Source organism: Microcebus murinus, chromosome 25 (assembly GCF_040939455.1).
Source record: "Microcebus murinus isolate Inina chromosome 25, M.murinus_Inina_mat1.0, whole genome shotgun sequence".
Taxonomy (NCBI): Eukaryota; Metazoa; Chordata; class Mammalia; order Primates; family Cheirogaleidae; genus Microcebus; species Microcebus murinus.
In genome coordinates this window covers 8,208,221-8,225,022 of record NC_134128.1, presented here as the reverse complement: position 1 = coordinate 8,225,022, position 16,802 = coordinate 8,208,221, and the positions used below count along the sequence as shown (strand labels likewise).

The window sequence follows — 16,802 nt, the reverse complement described above, 5'->3', positions numbered from 1 at the left end:
CCATAATGGAAGTAGGGGGCCGACCAATAATGTTCATGGTGGATACTGGGGCAGAACACTTTGGTAACAACCCCGATGGCTCCACTTATAAAGCGGGAAGCCACCATTGTGGGAACCACAGGAACTCAAGTAGCTCAACCCTTCTGCCAGTCCCAAATATGCCAGATGGGGGTCACCAGATGAGACATGAATTCCTATACATACCAGACTGCCCCCTTCCCCTCCTAGGTTGAGGTCTCCTGAGCAAACTGGAAGCCCAGATCACCTTCCACCTGGGAGGGACCATGAGCCTCAGGCTCGGTGCCACAGAGACTCTCATAATGGCAGCCACCCTCCTGCCAGTCAAAAAGCACAAAAGATGGATCCCAGCCAGTCCAAGACCTGTGACTGATTAATGAGGCCACAGTGACTCTCCGCCCAGTGGTACCAAATCCATACACCCTCTTGGGCCTCATTCCTCCTGATGCTGCCTGGTTCTCCTGCCCAGACTTGAAGGATGCTTTCCTCTGCCTGCGGCTCGCCCTGAAGAGCCAGCCCTTGTTCACCTTCAAGTGGGAGGATCTTCAGACTAGAAGGAAAACCCAGGTGACCTGGACACGGCTACCAGAGGGATTTAAAAACTCACCAACTGTATTTGGGGAAGCTGTAGCCACTGACCCCATCTCTTTTCCACAAGAAGAAACCCGCTGCACACTTCTACAGTATGTCGATGACCTCCTCCTAGCAAGCCCAGCCAGAGAAGACTGCCACTCTGCCACCGGGGAGCCCGGTGCCTGCTCCAACTGCTCACTGACTAAGGACACAAAGTCTCCTGGAAAAAGGCACAGATCTGCAGGCGACAGGTGAAGTACCTGGGTTTCCACATCGCTCGGGGGCGCCGGAAGCACGCCACCTGTACAATTCCCAGGCTGGGCAGAGACAACTCAGAATTCCTCAGAGTGGCCAGATTGTGTCACACCTGGATCCCAAGTTTCTCCCTGAAGGCCAAGCCTCTGGACAAGGCCCTACGTGGTCCTGAAAACAAAGACTTGGAAGGGACCAAGAGTCAGGAAAGGGTTCTCCAGGAAATAAAAGACTTACTAAAAAGAGCCCCCGCACTAGGGCTACGGGACCTCACCGAAGACTTTAACCTGTTTGTACACAAGAAGAAACAAGTGGCTCTGGGGGTTTTGACTCAAACTGTGTGCCTGTGGCAGAGACCAGTGGCTTACTTATCAAAACAACTGGACCTGGTAGCAGCAGGATGGCCACCTTGCCTCGGCGCACTGGGGGCCTCTGTCCTGCTACTCAACGAAGCAGACAAACTCACACTGGGACAGAACCTCTGTGTGCGAGTCCCTCATGCAGCGATGTCTCTAATGAACACCTCAGGGCACCGGTGGTTCTCAAGCAACCGGTCAGCGCAATGCCAGGACTGCTATGCGAAAATCCATGGGTCTGTGGATCCCTGGAGACTGTGCAGACCTTGAATCCCGCCACCTCCTACCCACGGAGCCAGGGCCCTGGGTCATGATTGCACCCAGGCGGTAGAGGAGGGCTGTGCCAGCCGGCCAGCTCTGAAAGACAGTCCGCTACCGGCACCGGACTTAGAACTCTACACCGATGGCAGTAGTTTTGTCCCGAATGGGAAATGACTGGCAGGCTTCGCAGTCACCACGGTCGATGGGGTCATCGTGTCAGCTCCCTTGCCCCAAGGGTGGTCGGCACAAAGGGCGGAGCCATGGGCCCCCTCCAAGCCCTCAGGCACGCCCGGGGTAAAAAGGCAAACGTATTTACACAGACCCTAAGTAAGCCTGTGCCGCAATACATATCCACGGGGCAATATACAGGGAGAGGGGACCGCTGACTGCAGGTGGAAAGGAGATCAAAAATAGGGATGAAATCCTCCAACTGCTGGAGGCAGTTTGGGAGCCAAAAGAAATTGCAGTCATCCATTGTCAAGCACACCGAAAGGACACAGATCCAATTGTCACTGGCAATCGCCTGGCAGACCAAGCAGCAAAAATGCAGCCATCCAAGAATGTTCAGAGGACAACACTGCAACCCAGTGCCAAATCTTGTTGGCACCTGAGTGGCTCGAAGAACCGAAGTATATCCCAGAAGAGAACCAGTGGGCAGAACAGAAGGAGGCCAAGAAGGAGGCACACAGGTGGTGGCACCTACAGAACCATGATATCTTTATCCCCGATAGGTTGGCATACTTTATTGTCTCCTGACATCACAACCTGAGTCACGTAGGGAAAGCAGCCCCACGCAGCTACTCGCTCGGTACTACCATATCGCCAAACTTCCGTCCATCGCTGCGGCCGTCAGCGCCCGCCGCCAGACCTGTGCTCAAAACCCTGCAGCGGTCAGGCCGAGACCCGCCCCAGGGATTCGGTACACCGGAACCTCCTCATTTGAGGATGTGGAAGTAGACTTCACAGAAGTGAAACCACGTCGGGGCTATAAATCCCTGCTGGTAGTGACATGCACCTTCTCAGGCTGGGTGTAGGCAGTCCCTTCCCGGACCGAAAAGGCTAGGGAAGTGGCGAAGCTTCTATTGAGAGAAAGCATCCCCAGGTACGGTCTGCCACTCTCCTTTGGCAGTGACAACGGACTGAGCTTCACCGCGGAGATCATGCAAACCCTCACCAAGGCACTAGGCATCAAATAGAAACTACATGCAGGCCACAGAGCTCAGGGAAAGTAGAGCGCATGAACCGGACCCTCAAGACCACTCTAGCAAAGCTACGTCAGGAAACACAAGTACCCTGGGTAGACATGCTAAGCCCAGCCCTGTTCGTAGTTAGGTGCACACTGGGGCCCACAGGACATTCACCCTTTGAAATCCTGTTTGGTAGACCTCTCCCACTCACCAAGCGATTAAGGGGAGACAGACAACTAGGGGAATTAAATAAAATATAAACACACAGCTCCAAGCCTTAGCCAAAACTATGTGCCATATCCACCACACCGTCCTAGAAAAAACCCCTATGGCCCTGGGTCTCCCTGTCCACCCTCACCAACCAGGGGATCTAGTCTGGGTAAAGGGCTCTAGGGGTGTTCTTTTCCAGTCCACCTGGAAGGGTCCCCATACTGTGATACTAGTTACTCCCACTGCTGTTTAAGTTGCAGGTGTCACTCCGTGGATCCATCACTCCCAGGTGAAAAAGGCCGAACCAGACAACTAAACTGATCTCCAGACTGCACGTCAGGACCAGTAGAACCCACTAAAGATCCAGCTTAACCATCTCCCAACGAGGACAGCCACGCCCAGGACTGCACAGGAATAAAGGGACTGCTGGCCCTGGCCTCACTGGGGTTGTAGTGACTTTACTGGGGATTGGTAAAGTACTCTTCTCAGTAGCTCCCGGAGATTGGACTGGACTGCAGAGGGCGCCTCTAACTGTGGCATTCTGGCTCATAGGATGTCTACTCCTGCCTCAGTCCCTCCCCTCCTCCTGGTTGGGGCACTCACCCTAACAACTATGGCAGAGAAGCCCTGCCCTGAGGCTTGCTATGCTAGGACTTGGATTCCCTCCACTAACGGGATCACTGGAGGTTTCACAGTCTGCACCTACATGCCAAAGACGTGTTACGGTCAGGCTCAGGTGTGCCACAGTGGGGAAAGAAATACTGGACTGGCACCATCACAGGGCCCTGTGTACTGAGCGTGATTATAAAATTCATAGACAACTGTAACCCGGAGAGCAAGAGCTCACATAATGGCCTTATGAGGCTATCACCCACTGGAAAATATGCCCTATAGTAGACATATAAGGGCATCAAAAGGGGGAATCAGGTACCTGAGACCCCCACCCCTCATGGAAGACCCACATCAGCATAAAACTAAACCTATTACCTGGTGCAGTGTTATTGGCATAACACTGAACTTATTACCTGTGCACTAATTAACTACTCTATTACCTGATGCATCAACATAATACTAACCTATTACCTAGGGGGCATTAGCAACCTGATACCCCACCCCTCGCACCACCCCAACTTAATAAAAATGAGAAAAATCACGTAGACAGTGCTCAGAATTTGGTAGCGAGGCCCCTCTGAGCATGCCAGCGAATAAACTTTGATTCTCTGACTCTGTGTGCTGCTTGGTTTGTCCTTGGGACCACCTACTGTAACACTTGCTGTAACAATACAATTCACCTATTGAAACTATATAGCTCAATGGTTTTTAGTACATTGACAAAATCATGCAACTGTTACCATAACTATTTTTAGAACATTTTCATCATTCCAAAAAGAAACCCTGACTCCATCTGAATCACTCCCATCGTTCTCCTACCCCTTAGCCTAAGAAGTCACTCATCTCTCCGTCCCTACAGATGTGCCTGTTCTGGACGTTTCCTATTAAGGTAATCGTACAGTACACAGGTGTTTGTGATCGGCCCAAACATTCTTCTGGCAAGTGCCTTAAACACACCCACGCACCATGAGGTGACCCACTATGCCCGCTGCAGGCTCTGGGCTGTCTCTGGGCCAGTGAGGTGCCTGCGTGGGGCTGCAGCGGACACGCCACAGCCAATAAACATCATTTCTAAGGATGCTCCCAGGCTAGTTGGAGAACTAGGGATAAATGAACTGTTGGACAAAAATGCAAGTTCCAGGGCAAAGCTGTGAGATGCAGGTAAGAATATGATAACTTAGGCCTTTTTTTGGCCTATCTTGCAATTTGGTAAGTAACCTTACTTTTCCATAGCCGAAAAGCTTTCTGATCTTACACTAGGCTAACACAAACCTCAACAGCTGTACTGGAGGCTCTGGTACCATGTCAGCCCTCAACAGGAAATGAAGATGATGAGAGGTGGAGCTCGCTCTTCAATGGCCTTCCTACATTTATCAGGAGAAATTTATTGTCCTTTCCTTTAAGGAAAGGATTAATGCGCTGTCCTTCACGCTGCCCCCTCCTACCCCCAATTCTCTCAAAGTCTGTGTGTCAAGGATGTTTATTTCCACAGTTGGAGGTCCAGGATTAGCGGAGCCTCCAGAAGGGTGGAGAAAAACATAAAGGTCAATTTAATTAGCCCATTCTTACCACCGATCTTTTATGCCTCTCATAAAAATGTCCTGATTTAGTAACTGTTACTTTCCCTTGTTTTTTTTCCAATAACCAAGCATTTTGCACATTTAATTCACTTGAACTAATCATATAGTCTTGTATATATTTTTGGTTTTTTTCCATTTTGATAATTTGTACATTCTGCTAAAAATCACATATAAAATGTTTATTTTTAGTCAAAGGAAAGATCATTGAGACTCCATTCTGCCATGCTCCAATGTGTAAAAGCCACCATCACACAACAGAATATGTCAATATTGTGTAGAAGAACCTAAGTGACAGTCACCTAACTCAGGATGACTTAGTAGATTCAGAGATTTGACACCTGGGAGGGTCTCAGAGAGCATGGTGTCCTCATTTTACAGATGAGGAAACTGAGACCCCAACCCCCAGGGTTAGGTGAATGGCTTACGGCCACAGCATAAGCCACTGAAGATCCCAGACTCAAACCAGGCCTCCCAACTTCCAGGAAATGTTCTCTTCCCCAATCCAGACTACCTGTTTCATTGAAACCTGGAAACCAGTCACGGCCCTGCTGACAACTCGGGATTACGATTACATGCCTCAAATGACACGGCCCAGGAGAGAGGAGCACTGGCCCAGAGAAGGCTGCTTTCTGGGCCTGTGTTTGACATATCTGAGCGGGCACAGATGGTCCCCTGACCTCGCCAGAGAGTTAAAGACCAATGTGCGAATCTGAGCATCACCATCAAGGATTTATTAAATGCCCGCGGTGTTCAAAGCCCTGCGTTAAGCTCTTGGGGAATTCAAAGAAAGTCTGAGCTGTGATCCCAGGCCTACAATGGCTTTCGTTATAGAGGGGAGCAAGACACAGTGCAATTTAACACTTATCAATAATAAAACAACTCAGAAAAAGAAGCATATGAAAATGAAAGGCGATGACCAGCAGAGAAAGCAGCAGAGCTGCGGGAACTTCACGGAGTACCATGAGATCGCCTTTTCAAATCTCAGGCTGGTACTCGACTGTGAAGATTAAAATGGCAGAGACTTGTCCCCAAGGCTCATGATAAATAAACACAGCGTTTAACCAGGTCAGAGGCAGCTGGCGGCAAGGATGACTCTGTCGAAAGCCACCAGGCACAACCCCAAGCAGGTTCAGGGCGGGAGACACAGGCAGACAGGAAGTCCAGGTTCTAAGGTGAGGGCAGGCTGTGGTAGGGACAGTAATTTGCTCAGCTCATGAGAAGGAGCAGAGAAAGCACCAGAGGAAACTGCTGATGCTCAGGGGTGGTGTGGGAGCTTCCCCATGTCTACCAAGAGGATGTCCTATTGGAGAGGGGCCTTTGGCCTCAGCCCAGGAGCATCTTGACACAGGGCAGAGTTTCCTTCCAGGGTAGCTAACCTGCGAGGACAAACTGTGCGAGACAGGGCTGAGTAGACCCAACAGGCAACAACTGGTGACAGAGGAATAAAAGAGCTTAGACGTCCAAGGAGTAAGCACATTGGTGATGGTGCAACCAAGGAGGAATCCCCTAGGCCGGGCGCAGTGGCTCACGCCTGTAATCCTAGCACTCTGGGAAGCTGAGGCAGGCTGATCGCTCAAGGTCAGGAGTTCGAGACCAGCCTGAGCAAGAGTGCTCAAGGTCAGGAATTCGAGACTAACCTGAGCAAGAGCAAGACCCCATCTCTGCTAAAAAATCGAAAGAAATTAGCTGGACAACTAAAAATCTATAGAAAATATTAGCTGGGCATGGTGGTGCGTGCCTGTAGTCCCAGCTACCCAGGAGGCTGAGGCAGGAGGACCACTTTAGCCCAGGAGTTTGAGGTTGCTGTGAGCTAGGCTGACACCATAGCACTCTAGCCCAGGCAACACAGTGCGACTCTGCCTCAAAAAAAAAAAAAAAAAAGAGGAGGAATCCCCAAAGCGTGTCTGTGCTGATCCCTCCCAGAGCTGGGCCTCTGCTCCTGGCCCCATCGTATTCGCCACCCTGGGATGCCTGACAGCTGACCGCCAGCCTCAGGTGGGTGTCTCATATCACCTCCAGCCAACAGGTCAAACTCTCAACTCCATCTTCCTTTCTAGCCCACCCGCAGCCCCCCAATTCCCTCCCCGAGTGATGGGTACCCCTGCTCTCTCAGCCTCTCAGCCTCCTATGTTGTGCTCCCATGGGCCATCGGCCCCCAAACCTCTCAGTAACTGTTGAGACAAGTGCCCTGGCTCATGGGGACATTTCACAGTCTCCTAGTTTCCTTATCTCCCTTGTATGCATTCTGTACAGAACCATTCAATTATCTTTAGAGAATACGGACCTCATGACATCACTACTCTCTCTGGCAGCAGAATTGGGTTGAAGTCTTCAGCCCTGTTTCCAAGTTCTCCCATGTCTCTTGTTATTTTCCCATCTTTATCTCCCACGATTCCACCATTGTCCAATCGCCTCACTCTGCACGAGCTCTCCTGCCTCCTGCTTCGGCCAGAAGGACTCACGTCTCTCTGAATGCTTCCTCGGATCTCCCTCCCTTTCTCCCACAAATATTTCCTAAGTGTTTGCCAGAGCCAGGCATGGTGCTGAACAGGGGGCACCAGGCAGCCTGGAAGCAGGGCAGGCCCAGCCCCTGCCCTCAGGTGGTTTAAAGTCTATGTGAGAAGGCGACAATTTGAAAGACAGTTTCATCTGATAGACTTGATATCCTGGAGACGCTGGTTAACATTTTTTTCCCTGTTTAGTACACACTGAAGGTCTTGACACTCCAGAATTTTATTTTTAAGCTTGAAACAAGAATACCAAAAGGTTAAGATGTTAGCTTTTAAAATTAATTATCTTAAAATTAGAATTCTCTGTTACCAATACAAAGGAGAAAGAGCATCCAACGTGAATAATGAAGGATTCTAATTCAGGAGATGCAGGAGGGGAAAAGTAAACCTGGTATTATCCTCCACGATGAACAAGAGGCCTTGTTCCAATTACATGGTGTATTTAGGTTTAATAGCATCAGCTTCCTCCTGTATAACTTTTTGGTTTCTGGTGGGCAATCCTCTGTGGCAGCTCAGAAACATGACCCGAAGCCTCTATTTGACTCTCCAAGACAGTTTTAAGAGGTCCTTATACCCTAAGACACTGGAAAGGGTGGTGCAGATTTTCATGAAGAATGTTAAAAATCAAGATGTTGGCCAGCTTGAGCAAGAGTGAGATCCAGTCTCTACAAAAATAGAAAAAATTAGCTGGGCATGGTGGTAAGTGCCTGTAGTCCCAGCTACTCGGGAGGCCGAGGCAGGAGGATCGCTTGAGGCCAGGAGTTTGACGTTGCTGTGAGCTAAGGCTGATGCCACGGCACTCTAGCCTGGGCAATAGAGCGATACTCTGTCTCAAAAAAAAAAAAAATTGTTGGGCTTTTGTAAATCTTGTTAGCATCTAATACAGAATCCAGCATGTAATAGCTTTTTAAAAAAGTGATTATTTCACATTTTCTTCTCTTCTGCATTCCCTAGAATATCTAGCACAGAGCTGGTAGGTACAAATAAACACATCTTGATCTGATGATGGAGCATGAAATCCCGGCCCTAAGGGGCACTATGGCTTGAAGGGACAGGGGTAATGGCAGATACAGGACTGCTGCTACGGTCACAGGAAGCCCTCCCAGGCGGCATACATCTTGCAACAGATCTTAAAAGTATGGCAATGGGGCATCCCATTGGCCAAACAATGATCAAAGAACATAATTCAACTCTGAGCATATTACAAACCAATCAAGTCATTTACAAAGCACTAATGTATTAGAGAAAGTTCTGAATCTGAAAGCACTGAGTACCCCTCTATACACATGCACACAGGTTTATCTATGTATATTAAGTGGTACTGTTATTAATGATGAATATTCTAGAACTGCTGTTTGAATTTGTCCTTAACACCAAGAAAAGAAGTTTAATTTCAAAAGACATTCAAGAAATCAAAACCAGAGGCAAGATACAAATGTTTACTGGCACAGCAGGAATGCTTTAAGTTCATTTTAGGAAGTTTAAGTTCATGGATAGAGGTCAATTAGGTAGGCTAATGACTACATTCTACCTGTGTCAGAGTGACCTCCCAAGGATCAACACTGCTTTTTTTCAGGTGGACCAAAAAGGCGTTCACACAAACAAGATAAATCTAGACCATATACCCATCTGACTGCATGGAAAGGTCTGAACATGAAATGAACCAGACAACGGAGGTCCTTAATGCCACACTGATTTATAGCAGCTTGTCCGAATGCAAGCACTTCCGTGGAATAAATGCAGCAAGGCAACGTCTGGTCCCCTTCAGCAAGGCAGAGCCTCCAAAAAATGAGAGCCTAGGCCTCCAATCCTGCTTTGCAAATCAGAATGGGAAGTACTCAAACCAGCTCACACTGATGAGCTCAGAAAAAGATTTAATCTTTTAAACACAGTGTTCTGTAGCTGGTACCCAGGAGTAGTAGAGGCGGCCAGTGAGGCACTCTGCTCAGCAAATGTACCTTAGCAAGCTCTAGGAGAGGAAAGTGAGTTTGCTTTTAGTTATTAGGTGCTACACGTGTCAACTGGTATCTGCTACTTGGACTGGCCATGATGAATGGGCTGCCTAGGAAGCAAAGTGGCAACATGCCAGGCAGCTGAGGTGACCGAGCCCTCGGGTCCTGCCTTGGGCCCCTGCAGTGCACAAGGGACCAAATAGTGACCCCAGAGCCAGAATTGTCCCAATTGCCCTCTTTTCCCCACCCAACCCCCCCAAACCAAGTAGCCAACAAACTGGGATACAGCCCCACATTTATGATCTTGTCTTTAGTTGAAACTCACAGACCCTGTCCTTGCTGAAAAAATTTTTTTTTAAGCAGTACAGACACTGGGGAAGGAATCTAGGCTCGAGAGAGGCAAGAGAAGTATATCCCTGGTTTACTAAAGTTACTCTGAACGCCCACTTTTTTTTTTTTTAATAGAAATACAGTTGCCAAAGAGAAAGCAGCAATTTAAATGCCAAAAGCACCAGGCAGAGCTGAGAGGAGGAGTGTTCCAATGATTAATTACACTTACACCGGCTCTCCTCAACACTGAGCTCTCCTGCGAAGAGTTTAACAGACTTGTCCATTAGTTACTTGTGAATCATCCTCCACTTGCCTCATTTCCCTTCGAAGTTTGTACTTAGTAATTTGCACTTATTTAAATATCCACTCACATGGTTTTGTTCTTAGGGGGGAAAGAAGGAAGAAAAGCCAGTGCCTGTCTCAGTAGTTCAGCGACTTAAATTGGTCATTCGAGGAAATTTCTTAAAAACCACTTTTATCTGGTGCAGTGCAGAACTCAGAATGTAATTGGTCTGTAGTGGATCTCGTTTGACAGAATGGATCTCATTTGACAGAATTGATCATGAGAAGAAATATAAAGACTTCAATTCAGTAATGAATTGAAGACTCTAACAAGATACTATAGCATGGGCCCTCAAAAGTCAGTTTCTGTGAAATGCTAGTGAAGCTATTTAAAACAACAACAACAACAACACAACACCAAAAAAAACAAAGGATGGGGACAGAGAGTCAGATACACTAGTTTTTAGTACCAGACTTAGAGGAGATTTTCTTAAGATTGCAAAGTTATCTGCTGTTAATTCCTTTTCAAGTAGCTAGTTCATTTTCATATGGGCATTTCATATGTAACAGTGACTCTTAAAATATGATATAAAGTTATTATTCCTTTTTATTTCATACAAACACTTTTTACTCTTCCAACAATTATTCCTAAAAAGAGAAAATATTTCAGCAGTAAATTTCAAGTCTATCACTGTGATCTAAGTTCTCTCTCAAAAATTAAGCCCCACCAGGAGTGCTGGGTCCAGTGCAGTTTTAAGAGCAAACTGAGCACCTATGTCCCACCAGTGCCATCAGCCTTCAGCCTCTGCCAGGTGCGTGGAGCCTCAGCTCAGTATCTGGGCCTCGGTGCAAACCAGGACCGCAGTGTACAATGAGGGGAGGTCACCAGCAGCCCGGCCAGCATTGCTTTTTCCAAAGACGGAGTCCCTTGTGCCTGAGTGAGCACGTGAGAAATTCCTAAAAACTTTCAGCAGTGGGGGTGGGGAGTAGAAGCACAAATCTTTAAGAAAGTGTACTAAGCTTGGTTTGCCTTATGGACCGTATTATTGGGGGGGAAATACAGGGTAAGCTGTGCTATTACTCAACTTGTAAGGTCACCCAGGGTGGAAAGATAGCACTTAATGCAGGATAAATTAGGATTTTAAGTTTAGGGCAAATTAGAGAAAGTGTTTACTAGATTTAAAGGGATTTAGTATAAATCAGTACAGATTGAGCATTCCTTACCTGAAATGCTTAGAACCAGAATTGTTTCAGATTTTAGATTTTTTATTTTGGAATATTTGCATATACATAATGAGATATCTTGGGGATGGGGCCCAAGTCTAAACACAAAATTTATTTATTTCACATATACCTTAAACTTATAGCCTAAAAGTAATTTTATACAATATTTTAAATTTGTACATGAAACAAAAGTTGTGTCGAGTACTTATTGTGAAATTTTCCACTTGTGGCATCATGTCAGCACCCAAAAAGTCTAGGATTCTGGAGCATTTTGGATTTCAGACTTTCTGATTAGGGATGCTCAGCCTGTACTTCGATTTCTGCTCTTAAAAAAATAATCCTTAGTGTTTACGCATCTGGCTTTCCATATGAAACTTGGGTAACCCATGTCTGCTCCTTTCTGAGGAAAAATAATCAGGGATTAGCAGGTATTTCAAAAGTTAAAATGAAGAACCAGGCAAGTATGGAGGGAAAGGAACAACAGTACACGTTTTTACATGGTAGGAACCAAGAGCCAGAGGAAGATCCTTCTCAGAATTGTGGCCAAAATTAGTGGGTTCCTAAGACCAACAAGCATGGGAGGGTTTTATGGAATACTGTCATTTCCAGATGACAGTGTTGTGTTCCACGAGCAGAGCTGCAGCCTGTGATGTGTATGTGCGTGTTGAATTCACATTTCCTATCTTTGCAGAGGCCACTCAGGAATTATTACTGCTCTGGTTTTCTGCTTTTCAAGTTGGCAAACTCAGACTCCCTCTGGAGAAGTTTTGTAAAAGGCCACTCTTTGGGCACTGTGATGCTGGATTGTAGAGCAGTCTTCTTCCAAAGAATAATTTCTTTTCTTACCGACTTCTACACTGAAATCATATTGTACAGAGGTCCCTGATGGAAAAACTCTTTCCTTCAGAAAGAGCATTGAAAACTTCTTACAAATGAAAATGACTATAATTACTTGTATTGCAAAAATATAAATCCTATTTTATAGAGCAAAAGGCACGATGAAACTCGTTTCCCCTTTGAAGCAAATGTTCCAAAAGCAACTCACCTGGAAATCTTGATCATCGATTCCGAACCTCTCCCGCAGATTACGGAAAACCATCGGGCAGTATTCCTTGAACTTGAAGTGGCTCGGCATGTTTTCTCTGAAACAAGCACGTTGTGGAATAAAGCTCAGGTAGACAAAGAGTTGACCAGACTTGCATCTGCCACGTGTGGCCACAGAAGTGCCTGGGGTTCACCGTCCGCACGAGGCGCAGGTGCGTCTCCCACCCCACAAGGACAGCCAGGAGACAGAGGGGGCCAGACGGATGATGTCTGTCCCTTTGTCACAGGCATGCTTTGACTGTGTGCCCTCTGCCATCTTGCCACATGCCACAGCAGCCGTTCCTCACGGAAAAAGCGGTGGCCACGGAAGGAAGGGGCAGACGACACCCGGGAGGAGGAGCGGGGCATCAGGCACCTGGTGAAGGCACCGCAGAGCGCATGCGTAGTCCCTGCCGCGCCTGCGCAGTCCCCGCCGCGCCTGCGCAGTCCCTGCCGAGTAGCCGCACGAAGCAGGCTGCACCCTCACTCCCTCAATAGCTTTTTATAGAAATACCATATTCTAAACTCGCTACAGAAAATTCCCTCAGAAAGCCAACCTCTAAACAGTGTTATAAGAAAAAAATGAATGCATCAGCTTCACACGGGGACAATGGTCCCACTAAGAAACCCCACATGGGTCCTCACGTGGGAGGGGTTTCTTTGAGGTGCACCCTAATCATTCAGACCTGGTTCCACCTTTGTGTTCCCACAGAACCAAGATATGTATATAAATGACACATACACACGTGCCTATTGCTGTACTCTGCACACTAAATGACAGTAATTTGTATACATGTCAATTTTTAACTACTGGCCTCACTGAGCCCCTTGAGGGCAGGGCCATGTCTTAGGAATCATCCTATCCCTGTCTCTCCATGGACTACCTAACAGTTAATAGGTGCCCTGTAACAACGTCTAGAGCGACATTCAAATGAAGGAGAAATATTCTCGACACCCGACCATCCAATTACGCTTTATAAAAATGTACCTTCGTTCTCTATTGTTCTATGATGTAGTCATCACTGTGTGTAAAGTCATCATTTCCAAAGTTTTGTGTAAGAGAGCAGAGGTTCATAACTGCTCACAAGTCCAAGCAATTTACAGCTTCAAAAATTCAAATTGTAATGAGAATATCACTTTCAAAGTATAAGATATTCATAGAAAACAATATGCCATATGGCAAAGGATATTATCCCAGAGGGCCTGCTGCTGCTTCTCTGAAAATGACAGATGGTTATGTTTATCACAGGATTAACTTCATCAGCAAAACTTTACTCCCACCCATTGAAAAATTATGCGATTAGAGAAATGCACAGAAATCGCACTCCTGGCAGTTACGTCAGTCCCGTGAAAGGTCGTACTTGTACTTACTTGTTAAAAAGGTGATTATCCACCTTAATTTTTGAATAGGCTTTGAAGTCATCTGGCATCAACATAACAGGGATTTGAACATGGCTCAGTTCATTGATCTAGAAAAATATAAAATAAATGGCACAGGTTACTACTATCTGGGTGGGAAGGGCTCGACTTGAATGTGTACCTCGTAGGAAAACCTGGAGGATGAAGGAGCTCCTCTGCCTGCCTCCCTCATTTCCTCATCACACTTTATCTCCATTTCCCATCCAGCTGCAAGTCCCACGTCTCATGTCTGCCTGACCCTGGGCCTGTGCTACCTGTTGACAACAGCAGCAAGGGAGGAATACCAGAGGGTGGACCCTCATGCCACCTGTCCCCTGCTTCTCTCCCATAACCCAGAACCACCCAAAACCTCAACCCAAGCCCTGCTGATCACATGCCCAAGACTACGTGCCTCCATAAAGAAAACATTATCTGACAAACAGGGCTTTTCAATTTTTCATGTAAATATTTGTTTAATTAATAGATAAGATTTATACTTTTGGATACTCAAAGAACAACGCTATCATGCATGTGCTATTTACCTTCCGTATAGGAACTATGTTTAAAAATAAAGATGGGGTAGGGCATGAGTTTACCAAAAGAGGAACCTCCATTAAGGGAAGGAGGAAGATATATGAGAGGTGTTGGACAGGGCTCAAGAAGAAAAGCAGGCTGAGCAAGGTGGCTCACTCCTGTAATCCCAGCACTTTGGGAGGCGGGAGGATTGCTCGAGGCCAGGAGTTTGAGACCAGCCTGAGCATCACAGCAAGGCCTCATTTCTACCAAAAATACAAAAAAATTAGCCAGGCATGGTGGTGCGTGCCTATAGTCCCAGCTACTTGGGGGGCTGAGGCAGGATCACTTGAGCTTAGGAGTTCCAGGCTGCAGTGAGCTGTGATTGTGCCACTGCACTCTGGCCTGAGTGACAGAGCAAGACCTTATCTCAAAAAGCAAACAAAAAAACCAAAAACAAAGGTGTGTTTCCAGAAGACACACAGTAGAACCAAGTTCCGGCCAATGGCAGCGACAGCTTTTGACACATGACTTTGAAAAGCTGAACTTTCTCTTGGTTCATTATTTTTGCATCTTGATGCCCAAGCTACATTTCCCTTGTTGATAGTGGTAAAAACCACTTTAAAGTTTTATGTTTCCCGTGGGTACCGAGTAGGGACTCTGAAAAATTCTCAGTTACGAAAGCAAAATATGCCGATAACAAAAGAATGAGTTCCCTAATAGAGCAAAGTTTTTAACACATTTCTGGATTCACAGAGAGCAGGGGAAATCTCCAAGACACCCTTCTTCTTCCCCCAAAGTGAGTTTAATCCATAAGGACTGTGGTGATCATTAGGCAGGCCTGAAAGGAGGGCTTTCTCTGAAGACAAATGCCAATGTCAACCTTTATGTGGGCCAAGGGAAAGCAAGGGAACTAGACCAAAAGCTTCAGCATTAAACTCAGATCCTTGAAGGAACTGAGTTTAAACCTTTGAAAGTGGCCCTGACACCTGATGGAAGTAGATGCAAATGGTCTCTGGAAGAAAGCGCCCCCAATTCAAGCCTCCAGGATTCCGATCAACCAAATACGAGCTCACAGAGATAACACAAATTGATTAATATTTATGACTTCAAGGTTGGGTGCGGTGGCTCACACCTGCATTTCTACCACTCTGGGAGGCTGAGGCAGGAGGATCACTTGAGCTCAGGAAATTGAGACCAGCAAGAGTGAGACCCTGTCTCTACCAAAAATAGAAAAATTAGCCAGGTGTCATGGTGCACACCTAGAGTCCCAGCTACTTGTGAGGCTGAGGCAGGAGGATCACTTGAGCCCAGGAGCTAGAGGTCTCAGTGAGCTATGACGATGACACTGCACTCTACCCGGGGCAACGGAACGAGATTCTGTCTCCAAACAAGAACAACAAAAGACTTCAGCTATTAGGATGATCAGATACAGAATAAAAACCATACACTATATGTGAAATGTATAACGGAACAGACAAACAAAGATGATTAATATCTGAAGATATAATAAGGACTGAGAATTTTCTGCAACTGATGAATGTTATACATTTATGGATACAGAATATTCAAAGCTATAAATAATATTCAAAGCACACCTAAATATACTGCCAATAAACTAAAGAATGCCAAAGGCATGATAAGAAAGGTGGCCAGAGAGAAAAGACAGAATACAACAAAGGAATGACAATCGAATTGATGGCTTCTCAAACATATAGGAAGCCGCCATTGAACAAAAACAGGAATCTAAAATAAAACTTCTCCCACCCAGTTTATACCAGTATCTTACAGTACTAAGTCATTCTCAGAGGATATTTAATATACGATATTAAAACATGCATATCTTTATCCTAGCAATGCAATATCAAACTTTGAAAAATAACAGAAAAAGAGTGGAAACCCAAGCCCTGTGACAATAACCACAATTAGAATGAAGTCGGATGCCAATTCAGTCTGCATTTCAGTATCTTGTGGAACCAGAGAAGAACAAAAATAAAAACAAAGTGCAGGATGGCAAGGAATAGTTAAAAAGTAATCAACTCCACATCGCTTTCATACAGATAAAAAGTTGCAGAGATGGCAGGGCGAGGTGGCTCATGCCTATAATCCTAGCACTCTGGGAAGCTAAGGCCAGTAGATTGCTCAAGGTCAGGAGTTTGAAACCAGCCTGAGCAAGAAGGAGACCCCATTTTTACTAAAAATAGAAATTAATTGGACAACTAAAAATATATGGAAAAAATTAGGCGGGCATGGTGGCGCATGCCTGTAGTCCCAGCTACTCGGGAGGCTGAGGCGGGAGGATAGCCTGAGCCCTGGAGTTTGAGGTTGCTGTGAGCTAGGCTGACTCCATAGCACTCTAGCCCGGGCAATAGAGTGAGACTCTGTTTCAAAAAAAAAAAAAAAGTTGCAGACAACATGACAAGTGATTTCCATCTCAGCTGTGCTGTAAGTGATCACGGGA

General features: G+C 46.4%; 1 protein-coding gene across 3 annotated transcripts in view; it reads right to left on the bottom strand.

Annotated features, from left to right (window-relative positions):
- Positions 1 to 16,802, bottom strand: part of PIP4K2A (phosphatidylinositol-5-phosphate 4-kinase type 2 alpha) — a 168,208-nt gene that overhangs the window by 57,262 nt on the left and 94,144 nt on the right. For all 3 annotated transcript variants that reach the window (XM_012767309.2, XM_075997657.1, XM_012767310.3), the window contains exons 2-3: positions 13,802 to 13,899; positions 12,393 to 12,489 (exon numbers count right to left, since the gene is read on the bottom strand). In XM_012767309.2, coding sequence (XP_012622763.2) covers positions 12,393 to 12,489; positions 13,802 to 13,899 — 195 coding nt within the window. The remainder of the gene's footprint in view (positions 1 to 12,392; positions 12,490 to 13,801; positions 13,900 to 16,802) is intronic.